The 21,506-nt window shown below is 35.0% G+C and overlaps 1 protein-coding gene across 1 annotated transcript in view; it reads left to right on the forward strand.

The window, feature by feature from the left end:
• Nucleotides 1-21,506, forward strand: part of LOC150080558 (AP-1 complex subunit beta-1-like) — a 161,785-nt gene that overhangs the window by 115,817 nt on the left and 24,462 nt on the right. The window contains exons 14-15 of the mRNA XM_090381498.1: nt 4,281-4,426; nt 8,977-9,106. Coding sequence (XP_090237624.1) covers nt 4,281-4,426; nt 8,977-9,106 — 276 coding nt within the window. The remainder of the gene's footprint in view (nt 1-4,280; nt 4,427-8,976; nt 9,107-21,506) is intronic.

The following is a 21,506-nucleotide window of genomic DNA, read 5'->3' on the forward strand; positions in this document are numbered from 1 at the left end:
CATGTTTTTACACTGTTCCAGAATCCCTGAACTATATTGTTATGTTATGAAAAAATTGGCATTAGTCACACTCCTCTGGATTGTGACTGAGGTAGGGTTGCTATTAACTAGGCGCCTCCGTAGCCAGGTGGGAAGGAGCAGCAGTGCGTAGCACACGCTTCTTGATTAGACCGGGGTTCGAGCCCGTCACCACCAAATACGGAAGATGCGGAAAGGTCAGGGAATGACCACCGCATATCCCGGAGCAATATGGCCTTAGTTGCTAATGCTCCTAAAACACCAAATAACAAACAAACAAGCTATTAACCAAGTGCAAGACCTTGAGAAAGGTTAGTAAAGGTTAGCACACTTAGGTTAGTAACCCCAAAATAACTTATACACTTGGTAGGGGTTGAATTAAAAACAGTAGAGGAAGAAAGGAATCTGGAAGTTACAATATGGGCAGATATGAAGTTTTCTGAGCAGTGAAAGTTCATGGTCCTATCAATGGTGTATTGAATGATATCCTGTAGAGGTAAGGAGGTCATAATACCACTGTATAAGGTAATTGTAAGGCTGTATTTGGAATACTGGAGATCAGATGAGATCTCCGTACTTGGAGATCTCGTCTGAAAAAAAGACATTGAGTTTCTTGAAAGGGTCCAAAGATGGGCAATTTGCATGGTGAGATCAGCAAAAGGGCAACTATACAAGGAAAAACTTTGATTATGTGGGCTTACAGGAAACCAAACACCTTAGAGGGGACTTGATTGGAGTTTAAAAGGCTTTGAGAGGAGTTAGTAAAATGAGTGAAGGCAAAATTTTCACTGTTATAAAGCATTCCAAAAATAGGGGATATAAATTCAAACTACAGGGAAGAGCTCTAGACTAGATTGTAGCCAGTGAGTTGTTTATTATTGGAATGAATTGCCTCTGATGATTTATTTGGTAGTAGGATGACAGTTTGAAGAAATTCTAAGGTAAACTGGATAGTTAATGTACATGAAGAGGGAAGTGCATAATTTGTATTTTCTTGTCTACTTTTTAACCTTTTTTTTTAGCCTGTGTGCCAAAATCCTCTAGCTTGCACTATCTGGCTAATAAATAATATGAATAGCTCAAGTAAAAGTTTGAAAGTTGCATTGCTTGCAATGGCCATCTATAGCAATCAATTCCTTTTTCTCTGTTTATATTAAAGAAAACTACTGAAATGTGAAGCATGTGTCAGAGAATATCAAGCATTACCTGTTAAATGAAATGTTTCTGCGGACTTCAAGATGCTGTGGTTCCTTCTGGGTTTGCAAGATGGTTTCACCAAGTTCCCTTGTTTTCTCTGCCCCCTATGGGACAGCAGGGCAGTAGATTAGCACTGCAGGAGAAAAGAACGGTTTGCCAGAATTGAGTTGCAGCCTGGTACACATAACATAGAAATAGTCCCTTGTTTCCAAGAAACAGTCTTTTCTGCATCACTCTATATTAAGTTGGGACTGGTTAAACAATTTGTTAAAGTGTTTGAATCCTCAAGGTGACACCTTCAAGTATATACAGCATTATATTCCGAAAACTGTCTAATACAGAAGTGAAACCTGGCATATTTATTGGTTCTCAAGTTAAGCAGATGTTGTCTTTGCAAGAGCTGGAAGACAAAATCACTAATGCTGAGTGAAAAGATTAGTATCCTTTTGCCTTGTAGGAGGGTTTCTGCTTTTTAATTAATATAATATTAATATTTTGTTTATTAATATTCAAAGGTTAATATTCTATTCTCAGAAGTTAAATGTTTTAATAAACCTGATAAAATATTATTGCTTATTTATATATTTTTTTATTTCTGTACAAACCATTGATGCTATGCAATAACTAAGGCCATATTTAAAATCAGCATACCCAGATTCATAAAGAAACAAAGAAGTGTAGATAAACAAAATCTCTGTTTTTTTGAAACTTTGTTACTCAGGATAATTAACGAATAAGTAAAATTTCCTCACCGTATATTTGAATTTTGTTTTTAATTCACAGCAAAAGATGGTGATATACATTAACATTAGTGAATTATTATGGAAAACAAGGATAATTTGAAAAAAATAAAAATGTAATATTTTGCCTAGATTTCTTCTCCTCCTCCTTGCAGAGGTGGGGATGATCATCTGACTAAAACATTAAATTAATGGTATTAACATATGTTTGTTTTCTATAAAAGTAGGATTTTTATTTATACCCAGTTATGTAGTTGATTTTCCTATATTTCCTTTCCTCTGTCTAAAACTTGATTGAAATAGTTTGAATAATATTTTCATTTGAAACTTATTTTCTCTGCTTTTGGAGACCTGAAGAGTTAATTGCTGATTATGGCTGAATTGATACTCTTTGATTATTCACAAAAATCCTAAACAAATATTTGTGCTTCTTGGAGAATATTTCCTTGTGAACATATAAGATGCTATTTGTGAACTTCCTAAAAATCATATATTTGTTTATATATGATGATGATGATAAAAATAATATATCTGAAAAGACTGTGTTGGCTGGAACTGATCAGAGAGAGAGGACACTGTGATATGATCATGAAGGACATTTGTACTTGAGTAACAAATAATTAGAGGCAAATAATTAGTCCATAAAGGAATGAAACATGCATTTGGTTATAAATTAGAAATAAATAATCAAATATATTAATTCCCTCTGCATTGTTTTTCATTAGTGGCTTACACATAAGAATTAGAAACTACAAGTATTACATAATAATCTACAAGTAATACTTGTAGATTATAAAATCTAACGATGACAATGATAAAATCATGTTGATACTGGGGAGTTGTGACCACAATAATCACTGTTTATCTCTAGGATAAAGTGTTTGAAGAAAATTTGTTTTTTCTTTTTTGTTTAACATGTTTGCTGCTGCTTGATACTTAGGTGCATCAGGGTAATTTTTCATCCAACTGAATATAGTACGTAGAACACTTCCGTATGATACCCTCCAGAAATTAAAATGGAAAAAACAAAAAAATCGACAACTTACTGGTACATTAGAGTAAAATATAAATAATTAAAAAAACAATTGAACACAATTCAAATCAATTTAAAACAATTAAAAATCAAATTAACGCAGTTAATTTCATTAGATTCTTTTAATTGTGTTAATTTGATTTTTAATTGTTTTAAATTGGTTTGAATTGTGTTAAATTGTTTTTTTAATTATTTACATTTTACTCTAATGTACCGGTAAGGTGTCGGTTTTTTTCGTTTTTTCCGTTTTAATTTCTGGAGGGTATCATACGGAAGTGTTCTACGTACTATATTGAGGTAAACTCCTCTTATTATTTTACAAATATTATTATCAACGTAGAACGTATTGAGTATTACAGCTCTGATTCATACTATCCAACTGAATGAAAAATTGCTTGACTTTAAGAACCATTTTCTTCTGTTTTTCTAGATGAAAAAGTGGGTTTTTCTAGATGAAAAAGTGGGAAAAAGTGAGATTGACTAACTCGGCCAAAGTGTCAAGAAAGCCTACAAATATCTCTACCTTGATCTCTCTCTCACTCTCTCTCTAGATGAGAGTCTACCCTGTGATTGTTTAATTCTGTGTGGGAAGGACAGATCATAAGTGGTAGCAAAATTAAGCTTTGATAGTTGAAAGCTAAGAATAGAAGCAGAAGAACTTGTCTTTTATTTTCTAATAAATGAAAAGATAAATACATGAGGTGCATTCAAGTTATAAGCTCTCCTAAGTTTATTCAACAAAAATGATACATGACATGAATGATTTGTTATTTTTTAGCAGATAATTCCCAAGAGGTTCCACACATTTGTTGCATCTTTTTTTCGAATTTGTGTAGGCTCCAGCAAAGTGTTCTTTAGAGATATGATACATTTACTGGTAAATGGTAGCTGCTGCTGCTCAGTTTGAAAATTTTCCTGCCATTAAGGGTCTTTCATTATCTTTATTAGTCAATTTAAACCTTGTGACTATTTTCTGTAGGTATATCTTTTTTACATAAGCAACCAAAATGGTTTTATGAATGAAAAATAATCCTCTGTATGTCTCAGTTATGCTTACTTTTGCATAATTTGGATTTCTCACATTGTGTTCTTAGTTCAGGGGCTCACATCTGGTGAGAATGGGCTTGGCACACCCAGGGTCCTGAGCTGGATATCATCATTCTTCTCTTTCTTGGTGATTTCCTTTTACTTCTGACTCTCTCTCTCTGTCACAGCATAAGCCTCAGGCTTCCTTGTACCATATGGATAATAATAAAAACCAAACTTCCTATTAATTATATTTCTTTGTTTAGGTTTGGCTTCCAGCTACTAGAGGTAAAGGCTTAGAAATTTCAGGCACTTTTACTCGGCACAATGGACAAATTTTTATGGACATGACCTTTACAAATAAAGCCATGCAGGCAGTGGGCTCTTTTGCTATCCAATTCAACAAAAATAGGTGTGTATTTAATTTTAGAAAGTTCATTAAATTTCTTAATCATTAATTGACTAATTTTTAACCCATTTTAATAGTGAGTGTAATAAAAAATTCTACAAGTATTTTTTATATAAACGATCACCTTTATTAATGGTAGTTATTATATTTATCAGTTATGTTGTATATTAACATAACTGAAGATAAATCAAACAGTGAAATTTTCAGTGTGCATATAGCCCCGGCGCCTCCATAGCCAGGTGGGAAGGAGCAGCAGTGCATAGCACACGCTTCTTGATTAGACCGGGGTTCGAGCCCGTCACCACCAAATACGGAGGATGCGGAAAGGTCAGGGAATGACCACCGCATATCCCGCAGCAATATGGCCTTAGTTACTAATGCTCCTAAAAACCAAATAAACAACAAACAACAACAACAGCATATAGCCCTTCAAGTACAAGTAGAATTTCAGTCATTGAATTTACTGGCACAGAAATCTGCAAACTGGTATTAAAAAAAAAATTTTGAAGTGGTTAAAATCAATTTTCAGATGAAAGAACCTTGATTTTGTATCTTGACAGCCATCCATAACAGTCACTGGTGGTGGTGGTACTGTATAGCTGGTGCAGTTATTCATGAAGATAAATGAATAGCCGTGGAAAGCTTTCTTAAAGTGTATACTAAAAATAAGTAATCCCAGAAATAATCTAAATAAAAATTTTTACAGTGGTTGTGTTATGGAAAATAACCAGTGCATATAGTGATGTGTGTGAAAGATTCATTTATAAGCTCTCCTAAGCCTTTGTACGCACACATGTACTTGTGTGCACCCACACACTTCCTCATTCTCTGTAGCCAGTTGTAACATCTCAAATGAAAAATGCATAGACACAATTTATCTTTTGATACAAAGTTCACTGTTGTTTGTCATGTGAAATTTTCACTTCATCGATTAGTTCTTAGCATATTAATACTGAACATATTAAAATATAAAATTTTGAATTAATAAAGGCAGTTACTAGAAAAATGTGGTATTAATGCATACGTTATTAATTAATGCATATTTTATTAATGTAGCATTAATAAAATATATTCTTGGAATAGGCATTCTGTAGACAACCAGCGGAAAATCTACTGGTGTTGCACAACTATGCATCACATGTTGCCAATAAAATCCCAGCTTAGGGTTAGTGCTTCTGCATCTTCTGTACAGCCTAGACCTTGCACCCAACAATTTTTTGGCTTTTTCATCCACTGAAAGAGCCCTAATAGCCAGCACACTTTCATGTTGATTAGAGTGCCAGAACTGTGTATACCACTGGCTGTGCACACAACCAGACAACATCTGAGAAGAGGAATTTAGAAATATGTGTCATGTTAGGGCAAGCTTTCAGACTGCTTGTTGAAAAGTGAAATGATGATTGTTGAAAAGTGGAAAAATATTACTGGATTTTTTTTTTTTTTTTTGCTATAATAAATTATTTGCAATGGATTTTATCTCATATATCCTTTGTAGAGTGTAATGTACATATAGGAGTTGGGAAAATCATTTAAACTATTGTGCTCCACACATCAATTATAGCATATAGTTTTAACCTCTATCTACTGCCATGACACAACAGCAAAGTGGTGACTTGTAAATAAGCCTGATAACCTGTACTTCTAGTAGCCACGCCTCCATAGCCAGGTGGGCAGCAGCAGCAATGCGTAGCACACGCTTCTTGATTAGACCAGGGTTTGAACTCGTGACCACCAAATACGGAGGATGCGGAAAGGTCAGGGAATGACCACCGCATATCCCCGGAGCAATATGGCCTTAGTTGCTAATGCGCCTAAAAACCAAATAACAACAACAACAACTTCTAGTTTTTTGGTAACTGGCTTTTATATATATTTAATTGCAACATGTGAGGAACAGAGTTGTAAAGGTAAATTACAGCCTTCTTGAAATTTTGTACTTGAGAGCACACTAGTTATTACAGGGAAGTCTCCCTGTTTTTATAGGTGCTGATATTCTGCAGGGTGTTATCACACCAATGCACAGTGAAATTATCATAAAACAGAACTGCATAATTTACCTACACAAATGTCATTTTAATTTTGTTTACCACTAGTATTGATCAATTAACCTTCTTTATTGAAGGTTAGTTGAGCATTACTAGTGATGAATCAATGTCAAAGGATCATGAATTAACAGCGAGTGTTAATTCAATTTTCCATTTTCTTCTTTGGTACAATTCCTATTTTTGGATTCTTATATAGAGATTACAAGGTGCGCTGTATTATAGTGTGCTGTAAACAAGCAATCTTTGGCAATGGATACTAAGAAAAATATCAAGGACTTCTTTACTTATATAAACTCTAGAAGGAGGGGGATGAATCAGATTGGTCCACTTGATATCGATAGTTTGACTGTTGATGATCCTGCTCAGATATCAGATAATCTGAATGAGTATTTTGCATCTACATTCACATATGAGTTATTAAGGGAGGAAAATGCCAGAAGTTTATCAAACTGTAACAGGGTGCTTATTGATTTTGTAATAACTGAAAGCAAAGTGGAGGAGAGATTGTTCAGGTTAAACATAAGAAAGGCACCTGGGGTTTGGATCTATCCAGTTATATTAAAGGAGGCAGCAAAGGAAGTAAGCAAACCCTTAGCCATAATTATGAAAGCATCCTTGGACTCAGGGGAAGTCCCCACAGACTGGAGATGTGCAAATGTATCCCCAATTCACAAAGGGGGGGGATATAAGGGTGACACGAGTAATTACAGACCAGTTAGTTTAACTTCTGTTCTGGGTAAAATAATGGAGTCACTGGTTAAAGATGCATTGCAGGATCATCTAGACAAGACTGCAGCAATAATTCAGACACAGCGTGGGTTTGTTAAGGGAAAGTCTTGTCTATACAATTTGAGTGGATACTATGATGTGGTTCCAAAGGAACTGGATGCAAAAAATAATTTGATATCATATATTTGGATTTCAGGAAAGCTTTTGACACTGTTGCGCATAGAAGATTACTGTACAAATTGGAGCAGTATGGTATTAAGGGTAAGTTGCTACAATGGATAAATGGGTGGTTGAGTGGAAGAAGACAGAGAGTGGTAATCAATGGACACTGCTTTTCGTGGACTAATGTTATTAGTGGAGTCCGACAGAGTTCGGCGTGTTGGCCCACAGTTGTTTTGAATATTTATCAATGATATTGATGAAGGCATATCAGGCTTTATGTCGAAGTTTGCAGATGATACAAAGGTTGGTAGGGTTGTTAATAACAGTAATGGCAATGTGCTACTGCAACAGGATCTAGAAAATTTGGGCAGATGGACTGAGAAGTGGCAACTGAAGTTTAACATTGAGAAATGCAAAGTACTGCATATGAGCAGAAGTAACCCCAGAGAAATGTACCAACTGTGTGGTACTACACTTAGGGTGGTAGAAAATGAAAAAGACCTGGGAGTGATTGTGCAGTCAGATATGAAGTTTTCTGAGCAATGCAGACAGGCTGCCAGAGCAGGTCATGGGGTATTTTCAATGTATACAGGAATTTTACTAGCAGGGGGAAAGGAGGTGATTATCCCTTTGTATAAGGCCAATGGTCAGGCCACGCCTTGCATACCACACCTTGCATGTCTGGAGGCTTCATTTTAGGAAGGATGTAGAGTTGCTTGAGCATGTACAGAGAAGGGCAACACGATGTGAGGGGAGCGAAGGGGTCCTCTTACCTAGAAAGGCTCAAGTTCTGCAAATTGCAGTGGATGGAGACTAGACTTTGTTAGGTGATCTGACTGAGGTGTATAAGGCCTTAAATGGGTTGAGCATGCTGAATTCTGATGGGATTCTTATGCTTGCTCAGATTACTAACCTGAGGGGGCATAAATTCAAATTGAGGAAAGACAATTGTAGAATAGATGTGCAGAAATTTGCATTTAGCCAGTGAGTGGGTAATTGCTGGAACAAACTTCCATCTGTCATTGTGGAAGTTGGTAGCTTAAATAAATTCAAGTAGGAATTGGACAAACTTTTAGAAGGAATTGATGTGTTAAATTTTTTTTTTTTTTTTTTGGGCTGTTGCTACATGAGCTCATATGCTTGCTTTCTTGCATCACAATGCATATATTACTACTACCTACTACTACTATTTCACACTTATTGGTCAGTAGACTTTGTCTTGACTGTGAATGTTTCTGGTATATGATCAGAAACATTGGCTGAAACAAATGCAGCCAGTCTGGTTATATATATGACACTTTTGCCCAGTTGCTGCCTGTTATAGTAGGGAGCTATAAAAGAACAATATTATAGTAATTAGAGTAAAATGTCTTATATATCTCTCAACACAAAGAAAGTTTATTCTTTAGGAGATTATATATAATAGTGTGATATAATATATTCTTATGAATTGGAAATTAAAAACTAAAAAATAGTCTTAAACCCTAATTGCTAGTACTATTGTAATGATCTCAGAGCATATTTATCATAATGATATAATTATTAAAATCTTTATGATATACTTTATTTGTCAGGAAAACTTAAAAACTGTCTTATACATCTTCAATATATTTTCAGTTTTGGTCTTGCAGCTGCTCAGCCTTTACACATTACAGGACCTCTTCATCCTAATGTATCTTCTGATACTAGACTTCCTATTAACACTTCAGGTGCTGTACTAAAAATGGATCCACTCACTAACTTGCAGGTAAGTGGTTTTGCAACAGAATATACAAGTGCAGCCGTAATCAGGCTAGCTTCTAATGTGACATACTATGTGTTAAACTAAATGTTAGGGCAATTTTGAAGGCATGAATGAAAGCACATAGGTAACTGCTGAGATGGCCATCTTCTGAATCAAAGAAAACTTTGAGTAAGTTTTCTTTAGAAGCCTGATGAGACTATTTTATCTCATTTTCCAGTTCTAAAAAATATCATTGTGTGAGTTCTCTTTGAATTTATCTTGAAATTTGCTGTCGGTACTTTGCAGTTGGAGGTAGTATTAGAATGGCTGAATGATGCAATGGAGCAGATTTTTTCTGTATGAGGAGTTAATTATCATATCACAGAGACCATAGCTTTTCAGCCCAACCCAACTACTGAGATTTGGGTTATTGAAATACTATGTCATACCTTCAGATATATGTCTTCTGGTTTTACAATAAGTTTAGTTTTCTTTCAGTTAGTATAGTCTAGATCCTTTAGTAAATTTTATTATTTTTTAAGATATACAGATATGTTATTTTTTTTCAATTATAGACCAATCAAACTTAACAGCCAACATTGGTTAACTCTGCTCATGTTTAATGTAAATATAGCTACCACCTAACATGTGTGTGTGTGTGCACGTGTGTGTGCGCGCACAATGTTAGAAAAAAAAAATATATATAGCTGAACTTCATGTATCATATATTTTAAAAGATATATATATATATATATATTTAGATAGTTGATTTTTGTAATAAATATTTTGTCATCTTAATTTAAGTGCTTGTTTTTTTTTTTTTTTTTTTTTTTGTTAGTAGTATTAATGACTCAGGTGATATTTATTGCATGCACCATTATGGTTATTGGGTAGTTTCTTCTGTATTGTAGTCGTGTTTGTTGTTAGAAGAAAGTTAGGTTAGTTTAAATACGTCGATGCTTCCATTTTTTAGTTTTTTGGTGAGATAAGATTAGATTACTTTTTAAGGGATGTGGCTGCACTATAGTTGATGATTCATTTAAGTTAGTGTGGTGCACTATAGTCCATTTAACCAGATCACGAAACAAAGATTTTGCATTGGTCAATATATGTAATTGAATGAAACAAAATATTTTAATTAATAAAAATAAGTAAACAAAGCAAAGATCTTTAATATACAATTTTTTGTATTTCATAAGGACATGAAGTTTACCTACTGCAGCTTATGACATTGATTAATTAGTTATCATTAATTTGGAAGAAAAATCTAGGAATGCAGTTCTGACAGTGCCAGAATAGTTATAGAACATTCTCTGTTAAAAAGCTTCCATTAACACAGATAAAATTTATTTGCTCTGTTTGATTTATTTACACTTAGTATTAGTAGGGATTTTAGAATATAATAAATTATTTTTAAAAACTGTAAAAGGACACAAAAGTCTCAGCTAGTTAATTTAGATATTTGATTTGCACTTTCATGTATATTAAAAATATGAAGAGAAATGAGGCCATAGTATTATAACGTATGTAGGATCAGTAGTAGTTGAAAATAATGCATAGAAGAAAGTTTTTATAAAATCAGATAAATACACTGCCCACATCATCTGTCCAACTTCCATCTAATAATTTGTGCAATCCTTCCTTAAATTTATTCAAACTAAGTACTTCCACAAGACCAGATGGAAGTTTGTTACATTTATTCTCTGGCCGAATGTAAATTTTCATGTATCCTTCCTACAACTGCCTTTTTCAATTTAAATTTATGTTCCACTTATGTGTGTCATTTGAGCAAAAGTAAGGATGCCCTCAGCATTCAGTATACTCAATTCATTTAAAGTCTTAAAAACTTCAGCTGAAGTCTTTCATGGTAGGAATACTGTTATATGTCCTTGACTAATCTGGTTGCTCTTCTCTGCACCCATTCCAACAGATCCAACCCACCTAAGTCTGCTTCGATAGCATCAGCAAATATTCTTGCACCCTTTCTATTTAAGTGTATCCCATCCCTGTAGAAGCAGTCTCTCCTGTTAGCAAGCACAGACTATGCAAAAAAAAAATTCTACCCCATGAGCCTTGCACAATCTCACCAGGGCTGAATTGATTGACGAGGCTCTCATCATATAAAAAAAAAAAAGTAAAGTGCAGCCATTATCAACCCACTGCATGATGGAAGCCTCCTCAACAATTCATGCTGAGGGAAATGGACCATAATCTGCCACGCTGGTCCAGTGCGGGTTGGCAGATCTACCGTATTCAGCAGTCAGGGGCTTGAACCCCAGTCTACTCAAAGAGCGTGTACTACTGCACTCCCGCTCCTGACCACTCGGCTAAGGAGGCCTCATCATATACTCCCTCCTATCATGTCTGAGCAGAATTGCAGACACTTTCAAATTTAATCCTAACTCACGACTTTTTTTTCAACATTGATCTGTACTTGTTAAGTAAATCTGCAGATCTCTTGCTCTTAAAGTCATTAGTTCCAATGTGTACAACAATATCACATGTGCTCTTAAAAGATGATAGATATCTGCTCTACAGCGTCGTCAACTTTTGCCCCTGGAAGACATGCCCTGGTCCTCTTCCACCTATCGTTTTTGCATAATATATTCCCCATCTCCCTGACAAACTCACCAACAATAACTAGCTCCTATGGGACCAGAAGAGATCAAACATAATTTGTATCATCTGCAAAGATGATGCAAATTGTTTGATGTACTTCATTAATAAATATTGAAAACAATAAAATGAAAGCCCTGATGGAGTCCACTAATGACAGTATTCTAAGAAGGGCAGTGCCCATTAATAACCAGTTTGTCTTCTGCCACTCAATTATTCCCTTATCCATAGCAATAACTTCCCCAGTGCTGCTCCAATTCATACAATAGTCTTTCATGTGTAATAGCATCAAAAGCTTTTCTGAAATATAAGTGTTTGATGTCAATATCATTTTTTGCATCCAGTTCCTTTGTTGTTGTACAATAGTAGCTAATCACATTGGCCACAGAGGACCATCCCTTAACAAATTATTTCTTTATCTACTGACTGCATTATTTTCTCTGGAACAGAAGTCACGTTTACATATCTGTAATTATACACTTTGCCATTGACCCTCTGAATTATGGCTAAAGTTTGCTACTTTTAATATAATTGGATAGATTCTCTCAGTCCCACATGCCCTATTTTTTATCTTCAAAAATTTCGCTTCCAATTTCCTCTCAGTTATCACAAAATCATAAGTTGCTACACAGCTCAAAAAATGTCTTCACATGTGAATATAGATGCAAAATATTAATTTAATTTGCAAGCAATCTGAACAGCGTCATCAATATATGTGTCATTTATTTTTAATGGACCAATGTGGTTCATCCCTTTCCTTCTAATGCTAACGTAAGCAAAGTTCCTAGTGGTTCCTTTATCTGAAGGTTTAATGCATGAAGAATCACTGCTGATAACACAGGTCAACAAGTATTTTTATTCAAAATAATAAATCTGTGGACTGTGTAGAACTTTGGATGCCGATTCCAAATCTGTTTTCAGTTTTCCTCTAGCATGTCTAGTTTTTGTGATGAGACCGATTACATGAACATGAGTGTGATTATACCAGTGTCATACCTAATCAGCCAATCTACTTCAATGTAATTATTATTTATTGATATTTATGCAATTGTTTGAATGTATATTTGAATGTATATCCTCATTATTTCATAAGTTAATCATTTGATTATAAATTGTTTCAGATAAGATCTGGTGAATTACTAAAGCACATTTATTGTCATGCCTCAAAAGTGTAAAAATCACCCCATAAAATTCTGCTGTGAGGGCAGCTCTTTACTAACTAAATTACAGTGGCATACACTCATGATAGATATTTGGAAAATTTACTCTTTATACTGTGGTGATCCTCTAGGTGTTCAAAATAAGCAATGGACACCACATGTTATTTGAATGGTTTGTTTGATTGGATTATGTAGCTGGTTGAACAAAAGGAGAAAGTCAATTCTGTTTGTCATACCTATGATATGGAGGGAGCCAAAAGACCATGATGATGATTATTACTTTTGTAATGTGAATGTAACTGGATTTTCAGTAAAGACACCCAAAGGTCGCGGGTTCGATTCCCGCCTCGGGCTTGGATCAAAGTACTGCAAAAACCTTGGGAGGTGTATTATGGCCACAGAAGTCTATGTGCAAACAACTACCAAAAAAAAAAAAAATACCAGTGAAGACTGTGCACAACATTATTTATCAGAACATGGATTCAGTGATAAGACCAATCCTCACGATTACAGTATGCTAATTCTGATACCTCCACAGCATAGACTAGATCCTTTAGAAGATGAAATGGAATGCTATGAAGGTGTGATTGGTGCAGAACCAAGAACCTCATCCAATCCTGAATATGTACCTGTTGAAGAGACAGTGGAGCCAGAGCAGTTTATCTGAGATGAGTTAGTATTAGTATTAATAGTAGCAAATGATCTAGCTTGCTCCAAAGATAAAGTTGAACTTCTCACCTTCACACTAAGCAGAAAAACTTGGTTAAAAAGAATGTCAAAGGATCCCAGTATTGAAAAAGAAACCAAGTTTTGGTGACAGTACATGGTTTGTTCAGCTACTGGTATGATATCAATGGAATTTTTATGGAATTGTCATAAGTACACATTAAACTGAATGATGCTTCTTCATCGACTTCTCTCTCTCTGAATTTTGAAAGATGTTCTTTGGCATAAATTGAACTTAAAGGCATCCATCCTTGTTGCCCACTCTGTTTATCCAAAGGTAGGGTGACCATACGTCCCGAATTTTAGACTGTTGTCCCGGCAAGTTTAGTATAGGTCCCGGTTAAAAATAGTTTTATTTCAACTGTACAGTTTTTTATTGATCTGTTTTTTCATTCCATAGAAAGATTAATTAACACTAACCTCCTAAGGAATTTATGGCTTCTGAGTAACTTAATAATAGAATTATTAACAAATGTAGAATCTTATTTAAACAATAAATATGGAATAAATAAATTATCATGCTATACTAAATCTCAAACACAGCAGTAGCACCTATTACACAACCAGACAGTGAACCAACTAAACCATACGGCAGTCTGTGAATTTCTTCAGAAGACCGAACCCTAAAATGACGGATTTGCTTGTGCAGCTGCAGAAGGCGCTTTCACATATTACTATGTGAAACATGATTTTGCTCATCTAAATTCATCTCACTGATATTTAACTCCAAATTTTCCTGTGTACATACTAAGAGTGAAGCAGTTGCTGTTCATATCTTGGTTACATTAGTGGAGGAAGAGCTACGAATGGAGTTAAATGGTGTAAGTTTCATTACCGTATCATCCAACGATTGAAATAGAAAAGCAGTTAAATTGATTTGTTATTTTAATCCAAGAAATGAAGTTAATGTATAATTACTAGAGGTTTATTCTGTTAAAGGTGAAACATCAAATATTATTGTAGATTCCATTGTAAAATCAATTGAAAAATTTGCTATTGTCGATAAAGTTACATTTTTGTGGTGATAACACAAATACTAATTTTGGTGGTATACAGTGTCGTGGAACGAACAGTGATGTGAACAAATTAAAAAACTTCCTGCTCATGCTATTCATAATTGCGTAGAAACAAGTTGTGATACTCTCCCCAATAGTAGAATTGGAAGCTTTAGTTGTAAAAATCTATAAATATTTTCATATATATACAATTAGAGTAATGGAACAGCACACTTTCTGCGAAGAGGCTGATGTTGAGTATAAAAATTTACTTCAGCATGGCAATACACGCTTTCTTTCCTTGCTATCTGTGATAAACACACTTTTAGAGATGTTTGTGCCATTGAAAAATTAATTTTTGAATCAACCAAAGTGCCTTACATTAATTTTAAATTTCTTTAAAGATGAAAATGCTAAATTTTGGTTATTATTTGTTCAAAGTCAGCTTGAAAAAACTTCAATCAAAGCATTGAGCGAATAGAGTGAGTAAATATCTTAAATTCCAAAGTTTACCGCGAATTTAAGTTATTAAAATCTAAACTTAAAAATAGAAGATTATTAATGTTTGTTCCTACAAAAGCATGAGAGGAATTAAACAAAAAAGACAGTATGAGTTCTAATGTTTTCCAAAACATCATTTGCCAGTTCTATGATTGTGCTGTAGAATATCCTGAACTGTGGTAGAAACCGTCTGACAGAACTTCTGTTTTTGACTGGGTAAATCTGAGCCACCGAGCTAGCCGGGTGGGTAAAGTGCCTGCCTGGCAACCTAAAGGTTGCGGGTTCGAATCCTGCCTCGGGCTTGGATCAAAGTACTGCAAAAACCTTGGGAGGTGCATTATGGCCACAGAAGCTGATGTGCCAACAACTACAAAAAAAAAAAAAAAAAACTAGGTAAATCTGATTATATTGCCTGAATGGCACGATGTGGAGATTTCTTACTGTTTTTCTGAGTCTAAGTACGGGGAAAAGGTTAAAGAAATTGTAAATAGACAAGTTATTGGGTGAATATTGTCATATAAAAAATTTTGTGGAGGAAAAATTACCAGAATGGAGACAACAAAATAGTTCTTGTAAAAATGTCTGGTTAGAAATATTTAGACATTTTAAATCCAAGCTATATTTCAAATTTAAAATCCAAGCTAATTTCTGTTGACAATACAGGCACTCCCCAGCTTATGTAATACTCGACTTATGGAAATTCGACTTTACATAAGTTTTTGCTGGCCGGTGCAAACTTAAAAAAATCGTGGAAACGTATTTTGCATCCTGTAGGAATAAATGGAGGTATCGTGAAAATATCGTAATGTGAACCCAGTAACACGTTGTTTTTTTCATAATTCGTTCCAAGACTTTGGAAGTTGAAATTTTCGCTATATAACTAAGCTATTTATCTCTCTAAAAGGTCATTTTTATAATGGAAATTGCACTACACTTTCATTGTTATTATATGTTCCATTATAAAAATCACTTTTGAATGCCTTTGTGATATTTTTCTAAAACACATTTCTGTAGGTCACTACCATAAAACAATAAAAACAATTTGCACTTTCTGGTTTATTGGTCGTTTGTGTTAGCGCAATCTATTATAAATGGGTAGTAAACTCAATCTTATTGCTTTTGCGATAATACTGATAACTGGAATTCTGTGGTGTTATGGTGAAATGAGTTCCCCTTCACTGAAATCTTCAAACATATAAAAAACATAAATTTTCAGAATCTTCTCTTCATTCCTATTTACAGGAACTCCCTGACTTATGTAAGGGTTGTGTTCTGTAGAACGCTGCGTAAGTCGGATTTTACGTAAGTCGAAATTTCCCCCATGCTTGTGCAGCACTCGCTGAATTGATTGAATCAAAAAAGAAATGTTTGATGAACGTGTAAATAAAATTATTTATTGTATTTATTCAATTTTTTATCTCATGCGCAGGAAAAATTACAAAAGTGTGCAATTTAAAAAAATTCCAAAATAAGAGAGGAGACAGACATAATGTCAGTAAGTTTTACCTCTCGAGCATCGTTGCCAGAATTGACGTCTTCAGCTCAAGTATGCCGCTGTGGAGGTAGAGGGCTGTGGAGATTTAGAAGGGGTCGGCCATTCAACCTTATGAAAGAACATATTAATGGATGACTGGACGGTGGCTTTTTTATTTTCATCATCAATTTCTTCGTAGCAAGCAAGCATATCATTCACCCCTCTCATATGTTTAAGATGGTGTGGTAAATATTGTAAGATTTCCAAAAGTCTTTTAATGTGAAATTTTTCTCATCGTCTACTGCAGACATTGCCTGAGCAAATGTTGTGCGTAAATAGCATGCTTTTAAATTTGAAATAACAACCTGACTCATAGGTTGGATGAGTGAAGTCTTGTTTGGCGGTAGAAATATGACTCTCACGTTCGAATCGAAATCATCTAGATGCGTAGGATGTCCAGAAGCATTATCTAATAGAAGCAAAATCTTGAAAGGAATGTCATTGTCTTTACAATATTTTTCAACCTTGGGAATGAAGCAGCATTTAAACCAATCCTCAAAGGGAGATATTTTTATCCATGCTCTCTGGTATGGATAAAAATTCGATCGGAAATGCACGTGTAGGGGGGGCTTTATTGATGCCCTTAAATGCATGAGGATTTCCAGACTGGTACACAAGCAGTGGTTTTAATCTGTAATCTCCTGCTGCATTAGCCCCCCAAGCAAGAGCGTGGCACCATCTTTTGATGCCTTGAAACCTGGCATTGTATTTTCCTCTTTGGCAATGTAGGTTCGATCCGGCAATTTTTTTCCAATACAGAGCAGTCTCGTCAACGTTAAAAATTTGCTGCGTTGAATAGCACCTTCATCAATAATTTTTTCCAACACATCACAAAATTTCTCTGCAGCTGCAGAACTGGCACTGGTGACTTCATCGCATACTTTAGTGTTGTGGAAACCAGCGCGATGCTTGAACCTATTAAACCACCCATTGCTTGTCACGAACTGGGGTTGGGGTTCGCTGTACTTATCCTTAATATCTTCATAAATACTTCTTGCTTTTGCTTGAATGATCATTAAACTCAGGGGCACTTGCTTCTGAATCTGATTTTCCATCGATATTATTAATAGCTTTTCCATCTTCGATATAGCACCTGAACGCTGTTTTATGATCACTGTTGATCTTAAGTGCATTGATCCTTTGACATGTTCTTTTATAAGCCTGTCCTTTAAAATAGTATTCACTGTTGAAGCAGTGAGACCTAATTCCCTTGCAGTAGATGACAAACTTTGTCCTGCTTCGTACTTTTTAATCATTTTTATCTTCATTTCTAAATCAATTTTTTTTTGTTTCCTGCCACTTTCACTTTTCGTTGGTTGCTTTCCCTTCATCATAGTAATACATAAATAGGAATGAAGAGAAGTTTCTGAAAATTTGTTTTTTATATGATTGAAGATTTCAGTGAAGGAGAACACATTTCACCATAATAGCATAAAAACCCACACAATTGCAGTTATCGGTATTATCACAAATGCAATAAGATCGAGTTTACTACCCGTTTATAGTTTCTTGCACTAACAGAAAAGCCCAATAAACCAGAAAGTGCAAATTGTTTTTATTGTTTTCTGGTCGTGACCTCCAGAAACGTGCTTTAGAAAAATATCACAAAGTCATTCAAAATTGATTCTTATAATGGAACATATGATAACGATGAAAGTGTAGTGCAATTTCCATTATAAAAATGACTTTTTAGAGAGATAAATAGCTTAGTTATATAGTGAAAATTTCAACTTCCAAAGTCTTGGAACAAATTACGGAAAAAACAATGTTATTGGGTTCACATTACGATACTTTCACGATACCACCATTTATTACTACAGGATGCAAAATACATTTCCACAATTTTTTTAAGTTTGCACCGGCCAGCAAAAACTTATGTAAAGTCGAATTTCTGTAAGTCGAGTATTACATAAGTCAGGGAGTTCTTGTACTTATTACAATAGTGAAGGGAAAGGGACCAATGGAAAGTGCAAGTGCTGGCAGTGCTAAGAAATGAAACAAAATTGATTTAGAAATGAAGATGATTAATTAAGAAGTTACGAAGCAGGACAAAGTTTGCCATCTATTGCACAAAATTAGGCCTCGCTGCTTCAACTGTGAATACTATTTTAAGGGACAGTGTGCGTATAAAAGAAGATGTTAAAGGATCAACACATTTAAGATCAACGGTGATCACAAAACAACGTTCAGGTGCTATATCGAAGATGAAAAAACTATTAATAATATGTGCTCCTGAGTCCAATGGCCATTCAAGCAAAAGCAAGAAGTCTTTATGAATATATTAAGGATAAGTACGGCGAACCCCGTGGAAAGCAGGTTTCCAAAACATTAAATTATGCAGTGAAGTCACCAGTGCCAATTCTGCAGCTGCAAAGAAATTTTGTGATGTGTTGGAAAAAATACCTTCTGAATCTCCACAGCCCTCAGTTGCCGCAGCGGCATGCTTATCAGCTGGAGAGTTAATTCTGGCAATGATGCTCGAAAGGTAAAACTTGCTGACGTTATGCCTATCTCTCTTTTTATAATTTTGAAATTTTGTATACTTCTGTAACTTTTCCTGTGCATGATATAAAAAAAAAAATGAATAAATAAGTCTATTTACATGTTCGTTGAGCATTTCTTTTTTGCGTCAATGAAATTCAGCACATGTAGTTGCAAGTTCTGCATAAGCATTTAGGGAAATTCCAACTTACGTAGAGTTCCGCGGAACACAACCCTTACGTAAGTTGGGGAGTGGCTGTATATGCCATTTGGTAGAATTTGCTTTATGTCTATCAAGAACATCGACTCTGTTAGAGAAAGAGTATTTTTGCCACTAAAAATGGCGTGGTCTTTAGAAAAAAGTTGATTTAATGTTTCCACGATATCGAAGTTGTTAATTATAAAATGTAATTTTTCAGAAGACTGAAATCAATTCTATGAAAAGTTAAAAAAAAAAACAAAAAAAAAGACAATACCATACTGAAAAAAATTTCTACATCAGAGAAATACGATGGCATAAAAATAAGGAAAAACAAGGTGAAGATAAAGAGTAAGAGATTACATGTTTAATGATTACCACTGAACTAACAAAAAAGAAAAAAAAAAAGAAAAAAAAAAGAACAACGATGAGTTCTTTTCTTTTCATTTATAAAATCTGTTCACATAATTTTAATGCAACTTTATTATCCCACCGACGCCTCCGTAGCGAGGTGGGCAGGAGCAGCAGTGCGTAGCACACGCTTCTTGATTAGACCGGGGTTTGAGCCCATGACCAACAAATATGGAGGATGCGGTAAGGTCAGGGAATGACCACTGCATATCCCTGGAGCAATATGGCCTTAGTTGCTAATGCTCCTAAAACCAAATAACAACAATAATTATCCCACCTTTAAAAAATTTATAAATTTGATTCATTATATATTTTGTTGCACATTTTTAAACAAATTTTTAAAGTTAAATTATTTATTAATACACACTAAGTAAAATATTAAAGTACTCAGAAAATTAGAAAATAATTTACTTTACTTACGAAGGTACATATAATTAAAAATACGCGAATACTAACATTGTCCTGATTTTTTCCTGAATTTCCTTCTTTCAAATAGTTGCATTGTCCCGATTTCATCCTGGATTTTCTTCTTTGCAACACATTTTGTCCCTGTTTTGCTCTAAAAGTATATGGTCACCCTATCTAAAGGAGGTATACAATAACATAAAGATATTACTTAAAGCAATTCAATACAGCCCTCATCAGTGGAATATCTTTAGTGCTCTTAGAGTCATTGGGAGCCGACCGGGCTAGCCGAGTGGGTAAAGTACCTGCCCGGCAACCCAAAGGTCGCGGGTTCGATTCCCGCCTCGGGCTTGGATCAAAGTACTGCAAAAACCTTGGGAGGTGCAATGTGGCCACAGAAGCCGATGCGCCAACAACTACCAAATCAAAAAAAAAAAAAAAAAAAAAAAGAGTCATTGGTATGTTAATGGACATGTAAGGAGGGTTCACAAAGTATTATTGTGTACTATACTTATGAGACAGCTGTTCCACCACAATGCTTTAGGTGTTTTGTTGGACTGTAAAAGCAGATGTAATTGGCCTCAAAGAAGTATGTACGAGCCAGGACTACATAGTGTAGGGGTGTGCTTACCAAGAAAGGCTTAAGTTTTGCAAATTACAGTGTCTGGCGACTAGGCACCTACGAGGTGATCTGATTGAGGTGTATAAGACCTTGAATGGTTTGAGCAGGCTTAATGCTGATGGGATTCTTTCACTTGCTCCGATTACGAACCTGAGGGGGCATAAACTCAAATTGAGGAAAGACAGTTTTAGAATAAATGTGCGGAAATTTGCCTTTAGCCAGATGGTAGTTAGTTGATTGCTGGAACAAACTTCCATCTGTCGTTGTGGAAGTTGATAACTTAAATAAATTCAAGGAAGAACTGGAAAAACTTTTGGAGTGAATGAATGGATGAAATGGGAAGGATTTTTTTTTAGCTGATGCTGTATAAGCTGGCTTTCTTGCATCATATGCCTCTGTTAATGCTAATGTTCCATCACTATCCAATGAAGATTTTCCTTCTACCTCTCGACTTTAAACTTTGCCTAATGAAGAGTTTGTGAAAGTGATGTGTAAAATGAATTTTAGAAGATTTCATTACTTAAGTGAAAATTTTTGAAAATCAGTTCTGCAAAAGTGAAAGAGGGAATCTTTGTGAGGTCTCAAATCCAAGAGCTTCTGCAAGATGAAAGCTTTAAAAAAAATGTCTTGGTGTATTAGAACTAAAAGCTAATTCCTGCTTTTAGGCCGACCGGGCTAGCTGGGAGGGTAAAGTGCCTACCTGGCAACCCAAAGGTTGCGGGTTCGAATCCCGCCTCGGGCTTGGATCAAAGTACTGCAAAAAAAACCTTAGGC

Source organism: Mastigoproctus giganteus, chromosome 9 (assembly GCF_048544385.1).
Source record: "Mastigoproctus giganteus isolate SK-2022 chromosome 9, ASM4854438v1, whole genome shotgun sequence".
Lineage (NCBI taxonomy): Eukaryota > Metazoa > Arthropoda > Arachnida > Uropygi > Thelyphonidae > Mastigoproctus > Mastigoproctus giganteus.